The following is a 20,494-nucleotide window of genomic DNA, read 5'->3' as shown; positions in this document are numbered from 1 at the left end:
ATTAAAACTTATCTAATATTTTTTTTAGAACATTTATTTTCAAATGTATTCTTCGAATTTATAACTGAGCCTAATGTTACACACATATTCAATACAACTGATGATGTCATTATTTTACAGAGTAATAAAATACCTTGCCTCCAGGTTTTACTATGTTTACAATCTTTATTGTTTTCAGTCATAAAGTCATAAATGACACTGCAAAAAAATTTCATTCTCAATTGTTTAATGTAACACAAAAGTTGCATAAAGTGCTATTTCCATGTGTTTATTATGGCTACAGAAATAAAAACATCACGTCTTAGTCTTTAGCAAAGACTGTTTAGGAGTTAGGAGTTAAATCAATCATACACAATGTGTAAAAAGACCAAAACGAATTCACCGGTCACCCTGAAAGACAGGAAATTATAGTGTTTATTAAACAATTTATTTAAACAAAACATAATTCCCAATATTAGACATTCTATTTTTACTCATTTATTGTTATTTCTATTACACAAATGTATAACTTTAGGTGTGTTAAGATATAGATTTAGAACTTTTATCTAAAGCAACTTATAGTACAATAATGCAGGGACAGTCCTCATGCGACAACAACTGAGATAGTTCATTGTTCATTGAGTGCATAGTTTCCACGGGCGCAGGATTTGAACCTACAATCTGATGAACGACACCACACTTGAGAGGTTTGACATTCAGAGCATGACCTTATTTTTGATTGCATTTATTCATGTTTCATATCACAGGTGAGGGTTTTTCCTGGTCAGAGGGTCAGAATGCTGCTGGAAGCAGGTCATTCAGACTCGTCTTGTATCTGGACTGCGTCTCGCTGGGCAGCATACTGTGCCATGTTAGATAATCCTGACACTACACAACAACTCAGAGCACTGCGGAAAATGGCCATTTCATTCGCATCAGACCTGTGAAGACAACAGATAACATGCCGAGAATGCAAAGAAATATACATTATTGAGTCTTAATGTACTTTTTTGGGCCTTATGTGGAGGCATTAGCTTATATGCAGTGTTTGTGGATGTTACCATTCGTTTGTCTTCTCATCGTAGCACTCCACATCAGACGTGGTGCTGATTCCAGTAAACCCCCCCACAGCAAACAGCTGATCATCAACTACCTGGATTTTGAGGAAGGTAAAAAGGAATTTAAATAATGTTCAGCAGAGGTCTTTAACTTTGCATAAAAAAAAATCATAGTATAGGACACATTGGGCAATATTTATTCATTTTGACATTTCCATGAAGCCTTCTAGAGTTTTTGAGATGCAACTTTCCTCTTATTGTCAATATGGTACCAATACAAATTACCTATATTTATAATAAACAATCATTATTGCAATGTTGTTTCATAGTTTCAGTAGATAACTGTCCACATCTCACCTCAATGCCAAAGTTGCTGCGTTGGTTGTACATAGATGCAATATCACACCAGGTGTTAGTCTGCGGGTTGTAGGTTTCTGCACTCCGCAAACGACTGGCACCATCAAAACCACCAACTAAAAAAAAAAAAAACATTTTTTATTTATGCATTCTGTTTGTGTTTTTATGCACATCCAAGCATTCACTCACACACACATGCAACCTTTAAACTGTGATTGCGTCCATGTTTCTGTATGTGTGTAAGGCTTATTACAGTTAACTAAAAATTTTTTTTCTTGCTTTAACTATAATAAAAAATATATAAAAAACTTAGTATTAAAACTTTTATCTTTCATAACATTATTTCAGATAGTTCAGCAAGGCAAGGCAACAAACTAAACCTGAAATAAAAATGAATTAAAAACCTATATAGACACATATAATGCTATGATGATGAAAAAAAAACCTAACAAAAAAAAATGATATATTACTATACAGACATTTAAACAACAAAAACTTAAAAATAAAATAAAATACAAAAACAACAAAATTACTAAAACTTTAATTAAAATTAGAATAAAATCAGAAAATATATAACATTTAAAATATGAATAGTATCTCAATGATTCTAAAATAACACTGATGTGTGTGTTTAATACTCACAGCATAAACTAGATCCCCGTAAGCGATCACACCAACGCCACTGCGGCGGCTTCTCATGGGACAAATGAGAGTCCACTGGTTTGTCTCAGGGTTAAAGCATTCAGCTGAGAAGAGACAGTCTGTCCCAGTAAAACCACCACAGATATAAACCTGCCAAATGATTATAACCACAGCCTTACACACAACTGTTACAGATTGTTCAGAAAAACAGTGTTTACAACACACAGTATATTTCATATGAAATTCTGTTTCTTATTGACAGTATTCTCATGCTACAGTCCATAATTTCTTCATTTCACCTGTCCTTCTGCTTTACAGGTCATGGGGGAATGTTCTTACCCTGCCCTGCAGTGAGGTGGCGCTGGCATCACTCCTCCGTTCATTCATGGATGCGGTCAGTGTCCACTGGTTGGTGTCAGGATAGTAGCGTTCTGCTGATTTTAGCCGTCCATGTCCATCAAAGCCACCGATGGCATAAATGAACCCATCCAGAACAGCAACACTAACATAGCATCGTCGTTCATACATGGGAGCCACCTACAACACATCATGATTTTACCATTTTTCGGCATATAAATCAGTGTTCATATATATATCAATACACTGTTTCATTGTTCTCTTCTATTAATTGCAGAAAAGTACAATGGTACTACATTTAGCAAAATAAAGACAAAAGACTTAAGATGTTAAGTCTTGTTTTATGAAAAAAATATCAAAGTTAATAAGTTTATGCTTAAAATAAAAAAAATCTGTCAGCGGGTTAAGAAAAATTAACTTATTACAAAATAAAGGTTTCTGTTGGCAGCATTATTATATTAATATTATAATAAAATAAAATAAGCTTTATTTATAAAGTAAAATAAAATATAAAAAATGTAAATGTATTTTATTTCAGCTAGTTGTCAAGGCAACATTTTTCATTTTCATTTCATTTTAACTTGATGCACTAAAGTAACAATAAAACTGAAAAAAAATAAAAAAATAAATAAAAAAGATGAAAAAACGACAAAAACACTATAACAACCAAATTAATAAAACTTTAAAATTAAAATGAAAACAGAAAACTTAAAAATAAAAACTAATGTCAAATATTAATATAAAAAGTTTTTTTGTTTTAAGAATAAACTCACTTAATTTTGTAAATCATTTACATTTTTCAGTAAACAGGACTTAATAATTAATTAATTAATTAAATTATATCCAAAGCTACAATCATTTTTGGGATACAAATGTATCAAGGTTTTTTCTTTGAACACTTTCATTCAATACTGTGGTCCCATCGGATTTTACCACATTACTTTTTTATAAAGGAAGCAAAAATTAAAGTTACCTGTTGACCTACAGTACAACATTACTCACCTCATGCCAAGTTTGAGTGGTGAAATTGAGTTTCCTCACACTGTTGAAATACTCCACACTGTCATAACCACCAATACAGTAGACAAACTCATGCAGGACAGCTGTGCCATGATAAGCTCTGGGACGTTCATCCTCAAGAGTCACACTGACCCAGCAGTCTACATTTGCATCATATGCCTCAATCACATTGTTGGGACTGCCACCACTCCATCCTCCAATGGCCAATAGGATCGCAGAGGGCAGACGTGGGCGTGTCAGTTGATGTATGAGCTCTGAGCTGGTGGGCTCTTGTAAATCCATGTCAAATTCAAACAAAGCCTTCATTGCATTGATGATAAGAGGTGTGCAGGCCTCATTCTCCATCACCAGTGCATTGCTCTTTACATTATTGATGAAGTAGTCTGTTGTCATTAATCCCATTCGAACCTGAAGCACAATGAAGAGAGTTTAGACTTTCAGAATTGCTCTCTTCCACCCTCAGTACCGCAACTGAGGTGAGACCCTTGAGCAAGGCACTGAACCCCCAACTGTTCCCCGGGTACCGCAGCAAAAAATGGCTGCCTACTGCTCTGGGTGTGTGTGTGTGTGTGTGTGTTCACTACTGTGTGTGTGCACTTGGATGGGTTAAATGCAGAGCACAAATTCCGAGCATATGGGACACCGTACTTGGCTACACGTCACATCACTTTTCACTTTTTTATATGGTGTCCAAAGTGGTAACAATACTACAAAATATTTTTTACTCAGTATTTTTGTTGTGTTTCTGGTACAAATATCTAAACTTTCTAAAATCAAGATACATTTAGCAAAATAAAGACAAATGACTTAAGATATTAAGTCTTATTTTATAAAAAAAATTATCAAAATTAATAAGTTTATGCTTAAAATATAAAAGAATCTGTCAGTAGGTTAAGAAAAATAAACTTATTTCAAAATTAATTTTTTTTCTTACTCTGTTGGCAGGGTTATTATATTTAACAACAACAATAAAAAAACTAAAATAAAATAAACTTTATTTAAAAATAAAATAAAATATAAAAAACACAAATGTATTTTATTTCAGCTAGTTGTCAAGGCAACATTTTTCATTTTCATTTCATTTTAACTTGATGCACTAAAGTAACAATAAAACTGAAATAAAAAAAGAAATAAAAAAGATGAAAAAACAACAATGACACTATAACAACCAAATTAATAAAACTTTAACTAAAATTAAAATGAAAACAGAAAACTTTAAAATAAAAACTAAAGTCAAATATGAATTTGTTTTAAGAATAAACTCACTTAATTTTGTAAATAATTTACATTTTTCAGTAAACAGGACTTAATAACTTAAAGAGATTTTCTTCTCAAGTAAATGTTTCTTGACTTTTTAGATATTTGTAATGGAAAACAAGACAAAAAAATAAAAAGTATTTTTTCCTATAAAGTAAGTATTTATTTATTCTTTACATTTTTTAATTTAAATTTTATTTAGTCAAAGGTTACTGTCTTTCTTTGTTTTACCTTTGGCAGAAGCATGGCGATGTGATTCCTCCTGCTTTCAGGTGCATGATCAATCCAGTGGAGGACGGCCTCAAAAACCACCTGCTCCTGTTTGACAATCAGCTCATCCTTATCAATGATCTCCTCAAGCTGTTCCAGTGAGAGCTCCAGGAACTCTTCAGATACTTGCAGAACCTCCTCAAAGTGCTGCAGGATGTAGAGCTTTGCTTTATGGTGGAGCTTTAAGCAGGAGTGGAAATCTTCTGTAAACATACAGATGCCAATGCAGTTCTCCGGACATAAGCGTGACTCCAGGAACTGACAGCAGGCATCTATAAGACCTGAGACTAAGAACTGATCAGATGCCACTAAGAGCTCCAGCACATTCTCTTCTGTAATGAGGACAGATCCTGTGTACGCGTACTGAATAATAAGAGACATGATGTTTCGGGACATTCCTGGAATATCATAGAAATGTTCTGCGGTTCTGGTCCAATTAGTGGAAAGAAGAACCCTGCAAACACATTTGAAAAAGAAATACAGGCATTATTAATGAGTATTTGTGTTACACACATTAAAAAAGTATTTACAGTTTAATTTAAGACCAATTTTCACATGTAGAGAAACATGCTTTAAAACATATGCTGCTATAATTAATGGTAATTTTCAAAGATTGTAACAGATTAGTTTCATATATTAAATTCAACATGCTGTGTTAACTCATAAACATTCATACAATTCCATTAAAATTAAGAATTAAATCTCAAGAAATATTTTTATCATACTGTAGTAATGTTCTGTGTTCTGGCAATACATTTATTTATTTTTATTCATTTATATATGGATAGCTTAGGCAGTTTCAACAGTTTGGTGTTAGTGGTGAAAATTTTGTATATAATTATTTCTAGGTACTTTGTATACAGTTTAAATGCTTTTCCTTACCTAAAATAAGGGCTGCAGCCACACAAGATGATCTTGTGCACTTGAAATTCTCTGTCATTTGCTCTGAAGACCAGATCAGTGTGTTCACCCAGTAAACGTGCTTCATCAAACACGCTAAAGGCTGTGGGACTGATGTTCTCCATTTTTGCCGGCTGTTGATCTTAAGTAAGTGTATGTATGCAGTCTTCTCACCTCAAACTCTGACTTCTCAGGACTCTAGAGTTCTACATATTCTAGTTCTAGAATGTCTTTGTGACATCATAGTGGCAGAGTTTGAATATGTTTTTTTTTTTTTTTTTTTTTTTTATCAATTTGTGTCTTGGACTTAACATTTGGCTTTTGCATAAAAAATTTTCACAGTCATTGAACATCAAGTTTTCAATAATATTTACCCATCACATTTTTAACTCAGTGACCAATACAATTAAGAAATTAAATAGGCCTTATTACATTATACATGATTGTGAACATTTAACAAAAATGCCAAATAGACCTAACAGCTAATGATGGGTCATTCTTGAACGATTTGAATCTTTAATATGATTCGGGAACAACGCGGATTCGTTCATTTTGTGTTGACCGCACACGCACAACATCCATAGGTTCTGTACTGGAAACAGATTATCGGGTTCGGGTTTGGGTTCGGGTTCGAGTAGTTCGTTCATCACATGTCAGCCCCATAGACTACTAGAGCCTATGCAGTCTGTACCGGAAAGATAAATGATTAGTTCACCTCCCGAGTCTTCGGGTCAGAGTCGTTCGTTCATTTGTCACCTGACGTGACAGCAGCAATGGATACAGAAATTTGTTAATAATTCCCAACCTTCCTTATAGTGAAGCATGAAGTTTCTTTACTCTTACAGTTATTATTTTTTTTCAGTTGTTTTTTTTTTTTTTTTTTGCCAGGAGTGTGCCGAGCATCTTTTTCAAGCTGAGCGTATTATATTTTAGTTTAATTATATAACAGAACAGCTCATCTACAGCACACATGGTGTATGGTTAGGAAACTCTGACCTATGTATTTTTCCATCAGATGTTTCATTGTCTTATTGAGTCAGAAATGTCCATGGCAGATATCTGAAGTACATTTGTATTTTCTATGAAAATCATATATCTATATCAGCATTCATCCAGAAATCATAAGGATATAATTTCATTATGATTGAGTATGTCATTGCCCTTGACCAATTGACTTTCTGCTGATCTGTGAGCGTGAGCTGCTGTTCATAGTGCTGAACGCAGTACACCCTCAATTCAGTGACTTTAATCTAATAGCATGAATTTAAAAATGTGTAGCTCCTGCTAGAATGTGATCTGAAGTGATTCATTCTCATCTTCATTCTGCAGGGAAGTGCTGAGTATGAATTTCATCATTATTTTGTGTCCTCAGATTATGTACCTGACTACAGGCATTGACCTGAGTGATAAACCCTCTTTGAGAATTTTCTCCTGGACATTGTTAAATGCTACACCCAGACGTATGTGTCAGCAGTTCACACGGATAGTGAGTTAAACATCTTTACTAGGTCTGAAATCTCCACAGAGGAACATTTAAGATTCTCAGAAGTTGCTAACTCAGAAGTTTTGTAGCTCAGGAGATGCACTGGAGTTCTCAGTGCAGTTTTAAGTATCAACATTGTCTCATTGTCAACTAAGATTGTTTTATGGACAGATCAGTTTAAACTCCAAAGTAGAGCTTTTTGGTTTAGTAGTTTAGTGGTACACTTTTGACCGCCTCTATACTGCAGATAAAGACATATTCCTTTCAAAACACTAACACTATTTACACGAAAGTACTAAAAAGTTGCATAATTAATTTGAAGAAGGAAAAAATATTGCGTATAAGTGTGTGCTTGTGTATTCGGAAGTTAGACAGGACACTGTTGACACACTAACAGTTATAATAACAGTATATGCTTTAACTTAAATATTTTAATAGTTTCATAGTCAAGAATATCATGACATCACAAGCCTGGTTTAGACACGAACATGCAGAAAAAGAAAAGAATATTGTTTTTTGCTCCTCTTTTTCTTATGAAAATGGAAACCGGTTCAGCTAGTTTATCGTACAAGTGAAATACGTAATCAGACTCAATTTTGTAAAAGGAAGAATGTGAACATCCTCAGAAGAGAACAGCTGTTTGAAGAGACAGGATTTATGAACTGCAAGAAGTTTGTGTTTGATGTTCTTTATTGTTGAGACAGAGGTAGGTCTGAACTGACAAATATTTGAGATCATTCTCATGCATCATTATTGAGCTGTAAAAAGTCAGTACTTGGGATGCTTTCTCTGTAGTTATGTTTTTCTTCTTCTCTTGATTGCTTTCCATACCTAATTGCTGCTGATAAAACACAAATAAAATGGAAAAAGAACTATCCTGTAAAAATGTGTTATATCGGATTCCGGGAATGTGATTAGTGATTTCTCAGAAAAGGAAATCAACATGTCAGAATATCAGCTGTTATAAAATGATATTTAAGAATCAGAGTTTAGATTTACAAAACATTTTTAAGAAAAAAGAAAAAAAAAACTAACTGCTTAAGAATATTTTGTGTTTTTTTCATTTATTAAGCATTACAGCCAGTGGTGTATAGTCACATCCTTTGTTGTGATGAGTTTGTATGGAATGTTTCATTTATTTTGGTGTTTCAAATATTAAGCATTACAACCAGAGGGATATAGTCATGGAGTACAAATAGTTTATTACTGTATTTTTTGTGTAGTGTTTAGATATTTCTAAATTACTTTTTTTTTATTTTGTGTGTGTGTGTGTGTGTGTGTGTGTGTGTGTGTTTGTGTGTGTGTGCATTGAAGTATTTGCAAATATGTTTATTTTAAAACATGCACACATTCACTCTTAATTGTATGGTGATACAATTGCTTCAATGTAATTGTATTAAATGAATAAACATTACTCACACTATGGAATAAAAACCCTATACAATTCTTTTTTTGTGTTTTTATAAGATGTGTTTTATTATATTTAGTCCTGGAATATAAAACATATTTTCACAGGATAGTTAAGCTTCTTTCAGGTGGTTTTTTTTTTTCTCTGTGTGACTCCAAAAGGCAAATTATTTCTCTCCTGTCATAGTTCATGTGCTTTCTTTCACAAAATGTGGTCAGTCTGCTGAAACAATTTCATTTGCGTTATGAACTAACAACTAAACCAGTTTCTGTTTTCTCAAGAAACAGGGGAGCAGGAAAACAATGTTGCTTATTTACCAACAATATACAGGTAAACCAGTTTTCTTCCTTTCTACATATGTCACACATGTACAATGACAGAAATTATAGTTCAGGAATCAGGATCACACAAACATTCCTCTACAAACTATATTTAACAATCTCACTTTATTTCTCATAATTGCACCTTTATATCTCACCATTGTTAGTGAAACATATTTGTGAGCATATACAGTGTCTAGTATATTTCAGCATTGTAAAGTATAAGAAGGCAATTGGGGTGAAAATAGTGTCATGGCGAGTTAATTGAGAAAATGTCTCAGCCATAAATATTTCTTAATGGTCATGAAATTGTATTTTGCATTTTATTTTATTTAAGAAAGTTTTGAATTAAATATTTTGAATAAAATATTTTTGTCCTTGTGACAAAGGTCACTGTATGTGTTACTTGAGAAGACGTGTGGCTTCCCTGTCAGATGCTTTGACAGATACATGTGCGTTTCAGCACATAACTTACATTTTAGAGATGATCTAGCAGGGATCCTTTTCTTTAAATGTTAGAATGTCACAAGAGTGTTTTCATTTCGCAAGCGAGTCATTAAACTTCAAAGACATCACCGACAGAGCCATGGTGCTTGGATGCATGTCAAACTGATGAAGCATAAAGGAACATGAGCACAATAATACAGACAAAAAATATACATTTTGCTAAAATATTGGTAACATTTTAGTATAGGGACCAATTCTCACTATTAACTAGTTACATATTATCATGCCTATTATTAACATATTGGCTGTTTATTAGTACTTATGAAGCACATATTCTGCATGACCATATGCTACATCCCAAATCCTACCCAATACCTAAACTTAACAACTACCTTACTAACTATTAATAAGCAGCAAATTAGGAGTTTAATAAAGCAAAAATCATAGTTAATGGTTTGTTAATAGTGAGAATTGGACCTTAAAATAAAGTGTGACCAAAAAAATTTCATAAGAGCATTACGAGTGAAGAGATGAATATAATTATGTTCAGCTGAGTAATTGAATGTGTTCTTCCTACCTGTTGACAGTTAACATCAAGTCTCTGCTTTAGTTTATTATTGAACGTCACTGATGCCTCAGTGTATTCTAGAATCTTTAAAGAGGAATCTGTGATTCATCAGAGGAATTTTATTTATTGATCTGATTTCTTAAGAATATTTTCATGAATCCGGTATGGTCACATCTTTCTAATGAAAACAGCCAAGATTCAGCCAGTTTATGACACAAGTAAACCTATTTCTGCAGACAGGCTGCATTTTGTGAAATTAAGAATTTAAATACACCACAATCTTAAGATCTAATATTTGTACAGAGATCTCTATTGTTGTGAGAGTGTGCAGTGGTAGTCCTAAAGTACCACTAAACTATTGTAATTGTAACTTATTTCTTTACAGTTGTGACTTTATATTGAAGGATGAAAGCAAAAAATATGGAAAGCCAAACACACCAAAATAAGGATGAATCTGTGCTGCTCACATCAACAGTTATATGTTATATGGTCTCAAATGCATGAAACAACGATGTTGTGATATAAAGGTGCAATAATGAGAAATAAATTGAGATTGTTAGATATATTTTTTAGAGGAATGTTTGTGTGATCCTGATTCCTGAACTATAACGTCATCGTATGTGTGGACATGCAGAAAAGAAGATTCTATAATGTTTCCAACTCTGTATTGTTGGTAAATAAACAACATTGTTTTTTCTGCTCCCTCTATTTCTTGAGAAAACAGTAACTGGTTCAGTCAAGTTTAAAATGCAAGAGAAATGGTTTTAGCAGACTTACCACATTTTTTTGAAAGAAAGCACATGAACTATGTTAGGAGAGAAAACTGATACAACTGTAATCTGCCTTTTGGAGTCACAAAAAAAAAAAAGTTTTATATTCCAAGACTAAATATAATAAATGAATGTGATCAGTGATTTGTCAGAAATTCATATGAGCATATCAGGGTAGAAGAATCTCTTTAGTCAATTCAGCTGTATATTTCTATTGTCTATTTAAAAAGCACTGCCTGTAAAATGAGTCTCTGTGAGAAGAGAGAGGAGGAGGAGGACGTTCACACACATGAAGCAGCATCTCCTGAACCCAGCTGTGTGTCTGTGAAGAGTGACCAGTCCATAGAAAACCCCCCTGATCTCAAGGATGGAGCAGTAACCTCAGACTCGGAGTGAGTATAAATGGGATGGAACATGATAAACAGGGATGTTGACTACAGACATGTTTTATACAAAGTAAATAAAGTCTGCAGATTTCCCACTAGCCAGGTTTTTCAGTTGAATTAAGAGTTATTGAAGAATATAAAGGAGGCTGTGCAAAAAAATGTTCATTTGTTGTTTCTAGACAGCTAGTGGGACACTGTCTGAATGGCCACTTCTGTGTGAATGTGGTGTCATTTCAAACTAGAGCGCTCAGTTTGATGTGCTGGAACATTTCAATGCAGTTTTCTGTTCATCTCTCTGTTTTTACAGAGTGAAGAGTGATGATGTGATCAGATCAGTGAAGTTCTATTTGACACGCTTTGTCTCCTACTGTCGGAACTTTCTGGGATGGCAAAACATAGAAGCTCTGCAGACACACAAATTGCTGAAGGAGAATGCAGACATGCAGCACAATTCTCATCAACCAGTAGATGATGTCATACAGAGAGTGAGAGATCAACATAAAACCAGTATGAAGAACAAGTATGAGAGCTTATTTGAGAGAATCACACTAGAAGAGAATCAAATCCCTTTGAACTGGATCTACACACAGCTCTACATCATAGAGGGAGAGAGTGAAGGGGTGAATGAAGAGCATGAGGTTTTACAGATGGAGAAAACATCCAGAACACAAGACACTCCAACCTACTGCAATGACATCTTTAAACCCTTACATGAACCAGGATGTGAGGAGAAAGACAAAATCAAGACTGTTCTTACTAAAGGCATCGCTGGAATTGGAAAAACTGTCTCTGTGCAGAAGTTTATTCTGGACTGGACCGATGGAAAAGCCAATCAGGATGTAGATTTCATGTTTGTTCTTCCATTTCGAGAGTTGAACTTGATTAAAGATCACCAGGACAGTCTTCACAACCTTCTACTGGACTTTTATCCTGAACTTCAAGATCTGGACTCAAAGGTTTATGAGGAGTGTAAAGTTTTGTTCATCTTTGATGGTCTAGATGAAAGCAGAATTACACTGACATTTTCAGATGATGAGAAAGTTTGTGATGTGAATGAGTCTTCATCAGTGGGTGTGTTGATGTCAAACCTCATCAGAGGAGAGCTGCTTCCCTCTGCTCTCATCTGGATCACCTCCAGACCAGCAGCAGCCAATCAGATCCCCTCAAAATACATCAACCGTCTGACAGAAATTCAGGGATTCAGTGAGTCTCAGAAAGAGGAATATTTCAGGAAGAGAATCAGTGATAAGCATCAAGCCAGCAGAATTATTTCACACATTAGAAGATCAAGAAGCCTCTACATCATGTCTCACATCCCCGTCTTCTGCTGGATCTCAGCCACTGTGCTTCATAACCTCCTGAAACAAGATGTCAGTGCAAAAATCCCTCAAACTCTGACAGAAATGTACATCCACTTTCTGCTGACTCAGATCAACATGAGGAATCAGAAGTATAATGAGAGAGATCCAGAGAAACTCCTGAAGTCCAACAGAAGAGTGATTGTGAAACTTGCTGAACTGGCTTTCAGTCAGCTGATGAAGGGCAATGTAATGTTCTATGAGGAGGACCTGATTGAGAGTGGCATAGACGTCACTGATGCCTCAGTGTATTCTAGAATCTTTAAAGAGGAATCTGTGATTCATCAGAGGAAAGTTTACAGCTTCATACATCTGAGCTTTCAACAGTTTCTAGCTGCATTTTTTGTGTTTTACTCAAAGGTTGTCAAAAATAGGGCATCACTGCAGTTGTTCCTGGATGGATGTAACTGGAACATTTGGGAATGCCATCTTCTGCATGAGATACTAAAAGCAGCAGTTAATAAATCATTACATAGCAAAAATGGACACCTGGATATTTTCTTGCGGTTCCTGTTGGGCGTCTCACTGGAGTCCAATCAGAAACTTCTAGAGGACCTGTTGACACACACAGTGAACACCTTGGAAACAATCAAGAGAATCACACAGTACATTAAAGACAAAATCAAGGGTGATGAATGTCTCTCAGCTGACAGATGCAACAATCTGTTCCTCTGTCTGATCGAAATGATGGATCAGACTCTGTACAAAGAGATTCAGGAGTTTGTGAAATCAGAGAATCGCTCAGTGAATAAACTCTCTCCCTCTCACTGCTCAACAATCGCCTACATTATTCAGATATCAGAGGAGGTGCTGGATAAGTTTGATCTGAAGAAATACAACACATCAAATGAGGGTAAAAGGAGACTGATACCAGCTGTGGTGAACTGCAGAAAAGCTCTGTGAGTATTAATTGATGTGTCTGTGTGCAGTCACATGTTAATATATTCATCATTATGAATTACATCCTTCACAATACCAAAAATATCAGATAAGGGTTATTTTGAAGCCTTTTTGTCACTTTTAAGTCACAGTTTGTTTCATAGTACACCAAACTCTTTTAGTTCAAAATCTCAAGAAAAATGTAATTTGTCATTGGTATGGACATTTTTCAATAATATTGTAATTGAATATTTAAGTTCATAAAAATTAAACAAGTTTGTTAAAGCACTTTTTATTTACTGATCACCAATGAATCAGATCATTATCTGGTGGAATTTATGGTTCCATCAGCAACTGCGGGCAAATGCAATTCAAACTTGTGTCTACATGCCACCCAATGAATGTTATAACTGTGAGTGTCAGTTTGGGTGTTAAGGATTTCACATGCATTCGCTGCATTTACATCAGAAAATGATTTCAGACCGAATATTTGAATATTCAACTAATCATGCATGCCCCAAATTGGTCATTATATGAACATTAAATGCTACTCTAATAATGTTAATTAGTAATCATGTAATCAGGAGGAAACAACAACAGCAACAGCCCAATAAAGTAAATCAAAATACAATTCTGAAACACAAAAAAGCCTTTGCATTGTTATTTTACCCACCATGTTGTCTTGTCATCTTCACATGACAGTAGTTGTTGTTGAGCTCCTTGTATTTTTTCTCCTCTTTATTAAACCATATTTCATTGTGTGTTATAGACTTGCTGACTGTAATCTCACTGGTCAGTGTTGTGAAAGTTTGTCTTCATCTCTACAATCATCAAACTCTCTGAGAGAGCTGGACCTGAGTAACAATGACCTGCAGGGTTCAGGAGTGAAGCTGCTCTCTATTGGACTGAAGAGTTCACACTGTCAACTCAACATACTGAGGTTTGGGGTTTCTTTTTCAAACTGAATAGTTTTTGAAGTTCACAGTTAAGAAAAAATATTTAAGTTTTACCATTTTTGGCAAACGAAGTGATGAAGTAAATATATATTGATGCAGTAGTGTAACACAACTCCTGTAGGCAAAGGATAAATATAAATAATTTGTCATTGTCTTGCTTTTGCCTGTATTTTTTTTCTCTGTTGAACATTATAAAGAATGTAATACATAGTGTTATTTTGGGGAAAGCCAAGGTGAGGACCTTATTTTAATAAGCTTGGATGCCATCAGTACCACCAACAGGGTCTAATTTCATACCACAGCAATTTTTTTTTTACACTTTTCATGAGTTTAATTGTACAATATGTGTACTCTGATCTGTTTAGATTGACAAGCTGTAAACTCACTGGTCAGTGCTGTAAAAGTTTGTCTTCATTTCTACAATCATCAAAATCACTAAGAGAGCTGGACCTGAGTAATAATGATCTACAGGATTCAGGAGTGAAGCTGCTCTCTGATGGACTGAAAAGTCCACACTGTCAACTCAACATACTGAGGTAAGAAAAAACAGATAAAGGTTCACTTAGTAATAAAATTAAAATAATTTTTAAAAAAAAGTCCTCTTCTCTGGTCCCAATCCCTTTAGTGTTTATAATATATCAGCAATCCCCAGTGTGTCTGAAGATAGGATTCATATTAGTCAGTTATTTTTGAAAAATGAGTGAAACACTGAACCCAGAGTTAATCCAACTGAACCGAACCTGTAAGCAGCTGTGTGTGGATAAAAAGTGACAGACTAAATAAATGAATCATTTAATAAAGTATAATTACAGGAATCTGAACATTCTTGTGTGTGAATCGAATTAAGATGGTCTCCAGTTTAATAGATTATAATTACTGCAAGTAACATAAAAAAAATAGAAATCAGAATAACATTTCTGTTTTTTCCCCAAATCAATGATACAAACAAAACACTGGCAAATCTTTGTTTGCCGAAATCAATTCCAGGTCACTAAAATGGATGTAGCCTAAATGTATGTGCATACTGTAGTCTTGTAACTGATCAGCTGTGATGCCACATAGAAAGTTTTCTTTAATGTTTGTGTGTTCATAGATTATCTCGCTGTATGGTGACAGAGGAAGGCTGTTCTTTTCTGGCTTTAGCTCTGAGTTCAAACCCCTCACACCTGCAAGAGCTAGATCTGAGCTACAATCACCCAGGAGAATCATTAGTCGAGCTGCTCTCTGATCCAAGCTACAGACTGGACAAACTCAAGTATGTTCAACACTAACAATCATTATGTGTATTAAAATGTGTGCAGTATGCTCACTGTGTGCAGTTTATAAAATGTGTGCAGTATACTCACACATGCACTGTAATCACTAAAAACTGTTACAGTTGATAGATTTTTTTGACTCCATTTGACATAAAAACTAAAAGAGGGTTAATTGTAGCCTTAAAGTCTTGAAATGTCTTAAATTCATATTCAGTGGGTCTTAAATATTTTTGGTCATATCACCGCAAAAATGTCTCCAGTCTGACGGACCCAGTGAGTGTTTACAGTCATTGGAGAGACTGAAGACTTTTTCCCTGCTGTAGTTACCGCGTCATCAGAGAGAATTGTGGCAACAGAATAACAGGTCGAAGTAGCTAATTGACCAGCCTCATAGCTACTTTAAATGGGTTAATGCAAGTTTACTGAAAAATGGCTTGGGAATTTTACTTGCCCGACAGGACAAATAGCCTGATTAAAACTTACGTGACAAAAAATAACTAGTGATGCATTGAAACATGAGAATGATTCTTCTGATTTTATTGCATTCAGCTTAAACAGTGACTGATAATAGTGTATTTCTGATATCAATGTCGCGCTGTTAATTTGAGATATTGTCTGCTGTTTTAAAAAATTCACTGTATATCATAATAGTAAATAGCATTGTTGACAGTGATGATATATATTTTTTTTAATTCAACATTAAATATTACATATAAGTATTTCCATCACAGGTTTGGTCTTAAAGTCTTAAAATTTTACTTATTCATATCTGTAGACATCCTGAATAGATTATTTAAAAATTAGCACAAACAACTATCTGTATTCTCTAATATAGCAACTTTCATAATCCTTTCTTGTTATAGTGTGGATCATGGAGGAGTGTTCAGGATTACAGAAGGACCACAGAAATGTAGGACACACACAACCTTAATAGTTTTTGTTTTGTTGTGTTACAGATGTTATAATCTCTCTTCTTGTGTTCAGATGCATGTGATCTCACACTGGATTTAAACACAGCAAGCACTCTTCTCGCTCTGTCTGAGATGAACAGAAAAGTGACACATGTGAGAGAGAAGCAGCCATATCCTGATCATTCAGAGAGATTTGATGAATGGTGTCAGGTTCTGAGTAGAGAGAGTCTGACTGGATGCTGTTACTGGGAGGCTGAATGGAGAGAGAGGGCTGATATATCAGCGACATATAAAGGAATCAGTAGGAAAGGATGGTGTACTGAAAGTTTGCTTGGGCACAATGAAAAGTCTTGGAGTCTGAATTGTTTTGATAACAATTTTATTGTGAGACACAATAAGTACAGAAAAGTCATACCTGTCCCTTCATGCCGCTCTAACAGAGTAGGAGTGTATCTGGACTGGTCGGCCGGCACTCTGTCTTTCTACAGCGTCTCTGACACACACAAACTCACACACTTACACACATTCAGCACCACATTCACTGAACCCCTCTATGCTGGATTTGGGGTTTATCCTTATAGGCCAGTGTCTCTGTGTTAGTTTTAACAGCTTTCTGTGAGAAACAAGTTAGACACAGAGTTGAGAGAAAGAAACGCACTCACATTATTTCTCTTTAACTCACACAGCTGCCCTCTTTTCTGATCTTAATTTTAGTTCATAGAAACACACAAAGAAGGTATGTGTGCTCTTATCATTTTGTGGACAAAAAACCCCACCTATTTTTAGTGCTAACTTTGGGTCTCTTTAATGTCATGTACCCACAGTCATTGCAACATCGCACTATGTAGCCACCCTAGTCAACATTAACTAGCTTCCTAAACGTGAATTTAGGTCTGAATCCCTATAATTTAATGCCGAATTGTATTGTTTGTGAAGATGGCTAGACAGCATTGTGCAGAGCTCATGCTTTTGTTTCTCCTTTCGCAATTATGCATCCAACCACTGTTATGCAAAGTACACTTCTAAGGCTGTTCAGAATGTGTTCAAAATCTATCTATGTATAAAATAGCTATTCATTGATTAATAGATGATTAATTATGGTGATTAATATATTTTAACCTGGTGCTTCCAAATACTTAAAGCCACTTAACTAGCAGTTATGATTTAAGTTTCTCAATTTGATTTTTATAAACCAATGACCAATAAAAATCATTTTTCTTAGAAAATGTGTTTTTCATTGTCTTGCACTCAATGGGGGTTTCTTCAAGCACCTTAGAGAGGTTGCCACAATTCTTCTGTATTTAGTCTTTCTCAGTTTTTTGTCAGTTTTTTTTTCATGTCATTCCAGATGGACTGGATTATGGTGAAATCAGATCTCTGTGTGGAGCATTGGCTGTTGTCAGACTCCTTGTGCATACAAAAATCTCACTGGATTATTACAATTAATAGCAAAAGGAATGTTTGGAAATGTAATCTGATTTTTACAAACACTACAGCAAAAGATAGAAATAACTGGCTTAAAACCATTTTTTGTTGTTGTTGTTGGTGGTGGTGGTGGTGAAAACACTAGTGGCCTAAGACTTTTGCACTGTAGTGTACATGTGTATTACTGTTTTCTTAAATGTATATAATAAGATTGGGGTGCTTCTCAGTATTCAAATTCATGCTTCCTTGTTTCCTCACTCCTCTGTCCTCCAGCCTGTGACCCGGTTTTCAATTAAAGTCAGCCATCTTGAAGGACATGTTAATTCTTTAATTGTACAGGGAGTAGGTGATGAATGAGAAGTGAAGAAACTCAACATTTTGAAATACTGAGGGGGTTTAGGCTGGGCTGCCCCATTTCCCTTTACCTTTCTCTATTTGCAGCTTGGATTCTTTGCACTTACATAAAAGCCATCAGTTTAACAGTAATAGCTTTTGCTGAAAGAGAGGTTGTCAGGCCTCTTTCTTAAGGACACTATAGGCAGATTTTTCTGGTAATAAGTATTATTGATTTGTCCTCCAATGTCTCTGGTCTGCGCTCATGACTGCAGTGATACTTTTGTGCATAATATCACTGAGAAAGACAGGATATTATTATAGTGAAGGACCAAATAGAAAGATGTACTCTTAATTTCCAACCTCTTATTGATAAAACACAGAATAGATTTAACAAGTGGCTATAAAGAGATTGTTCTGGGTACTTTAAAAAAAAAGCCAGAGGGCCTTCAAGGTCGACTTATGTTGTTCAATCTGTTCCACTGGGTAAAAAGTTAGGAAATGTAGACTGAATTTTTTTTTTTTTTTTTTAATGAAAGTGGTTAATTTATTATATTACAAAACCTTGTAATTAACACATGTGAACAGGGTGGTCTCAATTTTTTGGGATTTATTTCTTCACACTTTAAAGATTAATTGACTGAAACAGATTAGAAGCCAATGTCTTTATGGAACTTTATTTCCAATTACATGTTTTCCCAGTTTGGTTGACCCGATACCCTTCTGATTTGTAAGTATAAACAGACAAACTACCAGCAACATTATCTGCTTTTAACAGGCATGTTCTTCTGGTTTGGAATATTGAAAAATTTTTGTAGATGGAGTAAAAAAGTAACCAACAATATTGTGTTTAAAATATGAGTTAGTCAATAATAATTTCTTGTTCAAACAACTATTAAAAAAACAACAAAAAAATCCGCCTTTCCACCACCAACAACCAGCAGAAAAAAAAAGTAAAAATAAACAAATACATAGTGAGTTTCTGAAAAAAAACAAAATTGTCAACTGAAAAGTGGGTACAAATCTTTTCATCTGGACAGTTGATCTTTTCCTTGGGTCTCTCATTAATAACCAACCTGTATGCAAACATCACTGTATTTGTTTTTTACTCTAAAACAGGTCTGACAACCATTTTCTGCTGCTGTTTGAACAAGATCAAAAGGGTGCTGGATGAAGTGAATATGTACCTACACTGAAACCAACCCTGCAAAAGCATCTGACAGCAATGAAGAAAGTCTTTAACAAGTTAAACACCTACAGTATATATGCTGCTGGTTGCCATGAATTTGCTAAGTAAGACATGTTCCTGGATCAACATCTTTTGATGATGCTGGATCAACATTATTGTCCAAAAATATAGACTTAACCCAATCCCTACCCCTAAACCTAACCCTACCCATACTTTATTCCTAAAATCAGTGGGAAATGATAGCTGATTAACGAGAGTGTAGAAGCACCTAACCCTGATTGAAAGCCTAAAACAGATATTTCCTGAAAAGTTATATCTCAATTCTGATTGGTTGATTGGAATGTTGTTCCAGGATGTTGATCCAGGAACATGTTGTACTTGGTGAAATTTCATGCTCACCATATGCTGCTTGTGACTGGCTGTAGGTAAAGACGTATATGTTCAAAAGAGTATCAGAACGCTAACAGTACCGAAAAGTAGCATGATAACAACACATGGCTTAACATTAGTAACAATAGTAATTAATAATAATTAATTAGTAATAATTCAGTGCCACTGGTAAAAGTACCATGGTATTACCATTACTATACCATGGTACTTTGGCACCAGTATGCTACTTTACTGAGTGAAATATATTCAATGGAAACATATTGTGTATGTGTGTTTGTGTATTCTGCAGTTAGACAAGACATTGTGATCACATTAATTGTTATCCAAATAGTATATATAATTAAGTATATAAAAATGAATAGCCATCATATTATGAGATCACAAACCTGGATTAGAAGTGGACACAAAAGGTAGAAAACCACTTTACCTATGAATGTTCACATAATTTTAACATGCTGTTGTCATCTTAGCACAGAGTGAGAGTGAGAGGATTACTGTAAACACACTTTTGTGTTTGTATTAGGATTAGATGTGGAAATATTCAGAAATGAAGAAAACTGCTTCACTTGTGTAGG

General features: G+C 34.7%; 3 protein-coding genes across 3 annotated transcripts; 1 reads left to right on the top strand and 2 right to left on the bottom strand.

Moving 5' to 3' along the window:
- Window positions 1-270: 270 nt before the first annotated feature.
- LOC122148103 (kelch-like protein 10) lies at window positions 271-1,591 on the bottom strand. The gene is made up of 4 exons (XM_042773376.1): window positions 1,588-1,591; window positions 1,395-1,510; window positions 1,041-1,132; window positions 271-920 (listed from the first exon to the last, which is right to left on the bottom strand). The coding sequence occupies exons 1-4, from the start codon at window positions 1,589-1,591 to the stop codon at window positions 794-796; spliced, it is 339 nt and encodes a 112-aa protein (XP_042629310.1). The 3' UTR covers window positions 271-793.
- Window positions 1,592-1,910: 319 nt separating this feature from the next.
- On the bottom strand, window positions 1,911-6,113 carry LOC109113055 (kelch-like protein 10). Its single transcript, XM_042773547.1, has 5 exons — window positions 5,823-6,113; window positions 4,902-5,394; window positions 3,396-3,821; window positions 2,376-2,573; window positions 1,911-2,186 (listed from the first exon to the last, which is right to left on the bottom strand). Exons 1-5 carry the CDS (start codon window positions 5,963-5,965, stop codon window positions 1,974-1,976), a joined length of 1,473 nt encoding a protein of 490 aa, XP_042629481.1. The 5' UTR covers window positions 5,966-6,113; the 3' UTR covers window positions 1,911-1,973.
- Window positions 6,114-7,956: 1,843 nt separating this feature from the next.
- Window positions 7,957-17,770, top strand: LOC109113161 (NACHT, LRR and PYD domains-containing protein 12-like). The gene is made up of 8 exons (XM_042773546.1): window positions 7,957-8,029; window positions 11,067-11,228; window positions 11,530-13,479; window positions 14,229-14,399; window positions 14,781-14,951; window positions 15,509-15,670; window positions 16,535-16,581; window positions 16,656-17,770. Exons 2-8 carry the CDS (start codon window positions 11,080-11,082, stop codon window positions 17,180-17,182), a joined length of 3,177 nt encoding a protein of 1,058 aa, XP_042629480.1. The 5' UTR covers window positions 7,957-8,029; window positions 11,067-11,079; the 3' UTR covers window positions 17,183-17,770.
- The last annotated feature ends 2,724 nt before the right edge of the window (window positions 17,771-20,494 follow it).

Source organism: Cyprinus carpio, chromosome A17 (genome assembly GCF_018340385.1).
Source record: "Cyprinus carpio isolate SPL01 chromosome A17, ASM1834038v1, whole genome shotgun sequence".
NCBI lineage: Eukaryota > Metazoa > Chordata > Actinopteri > Cypriniformes > Cyprinidae > Cyprinus > Cyprinus carpio.
Note: the sequence above shows the minus strand (reverse complement) of the source record. Positions and strands in the feature narration are given on the sequence as shown.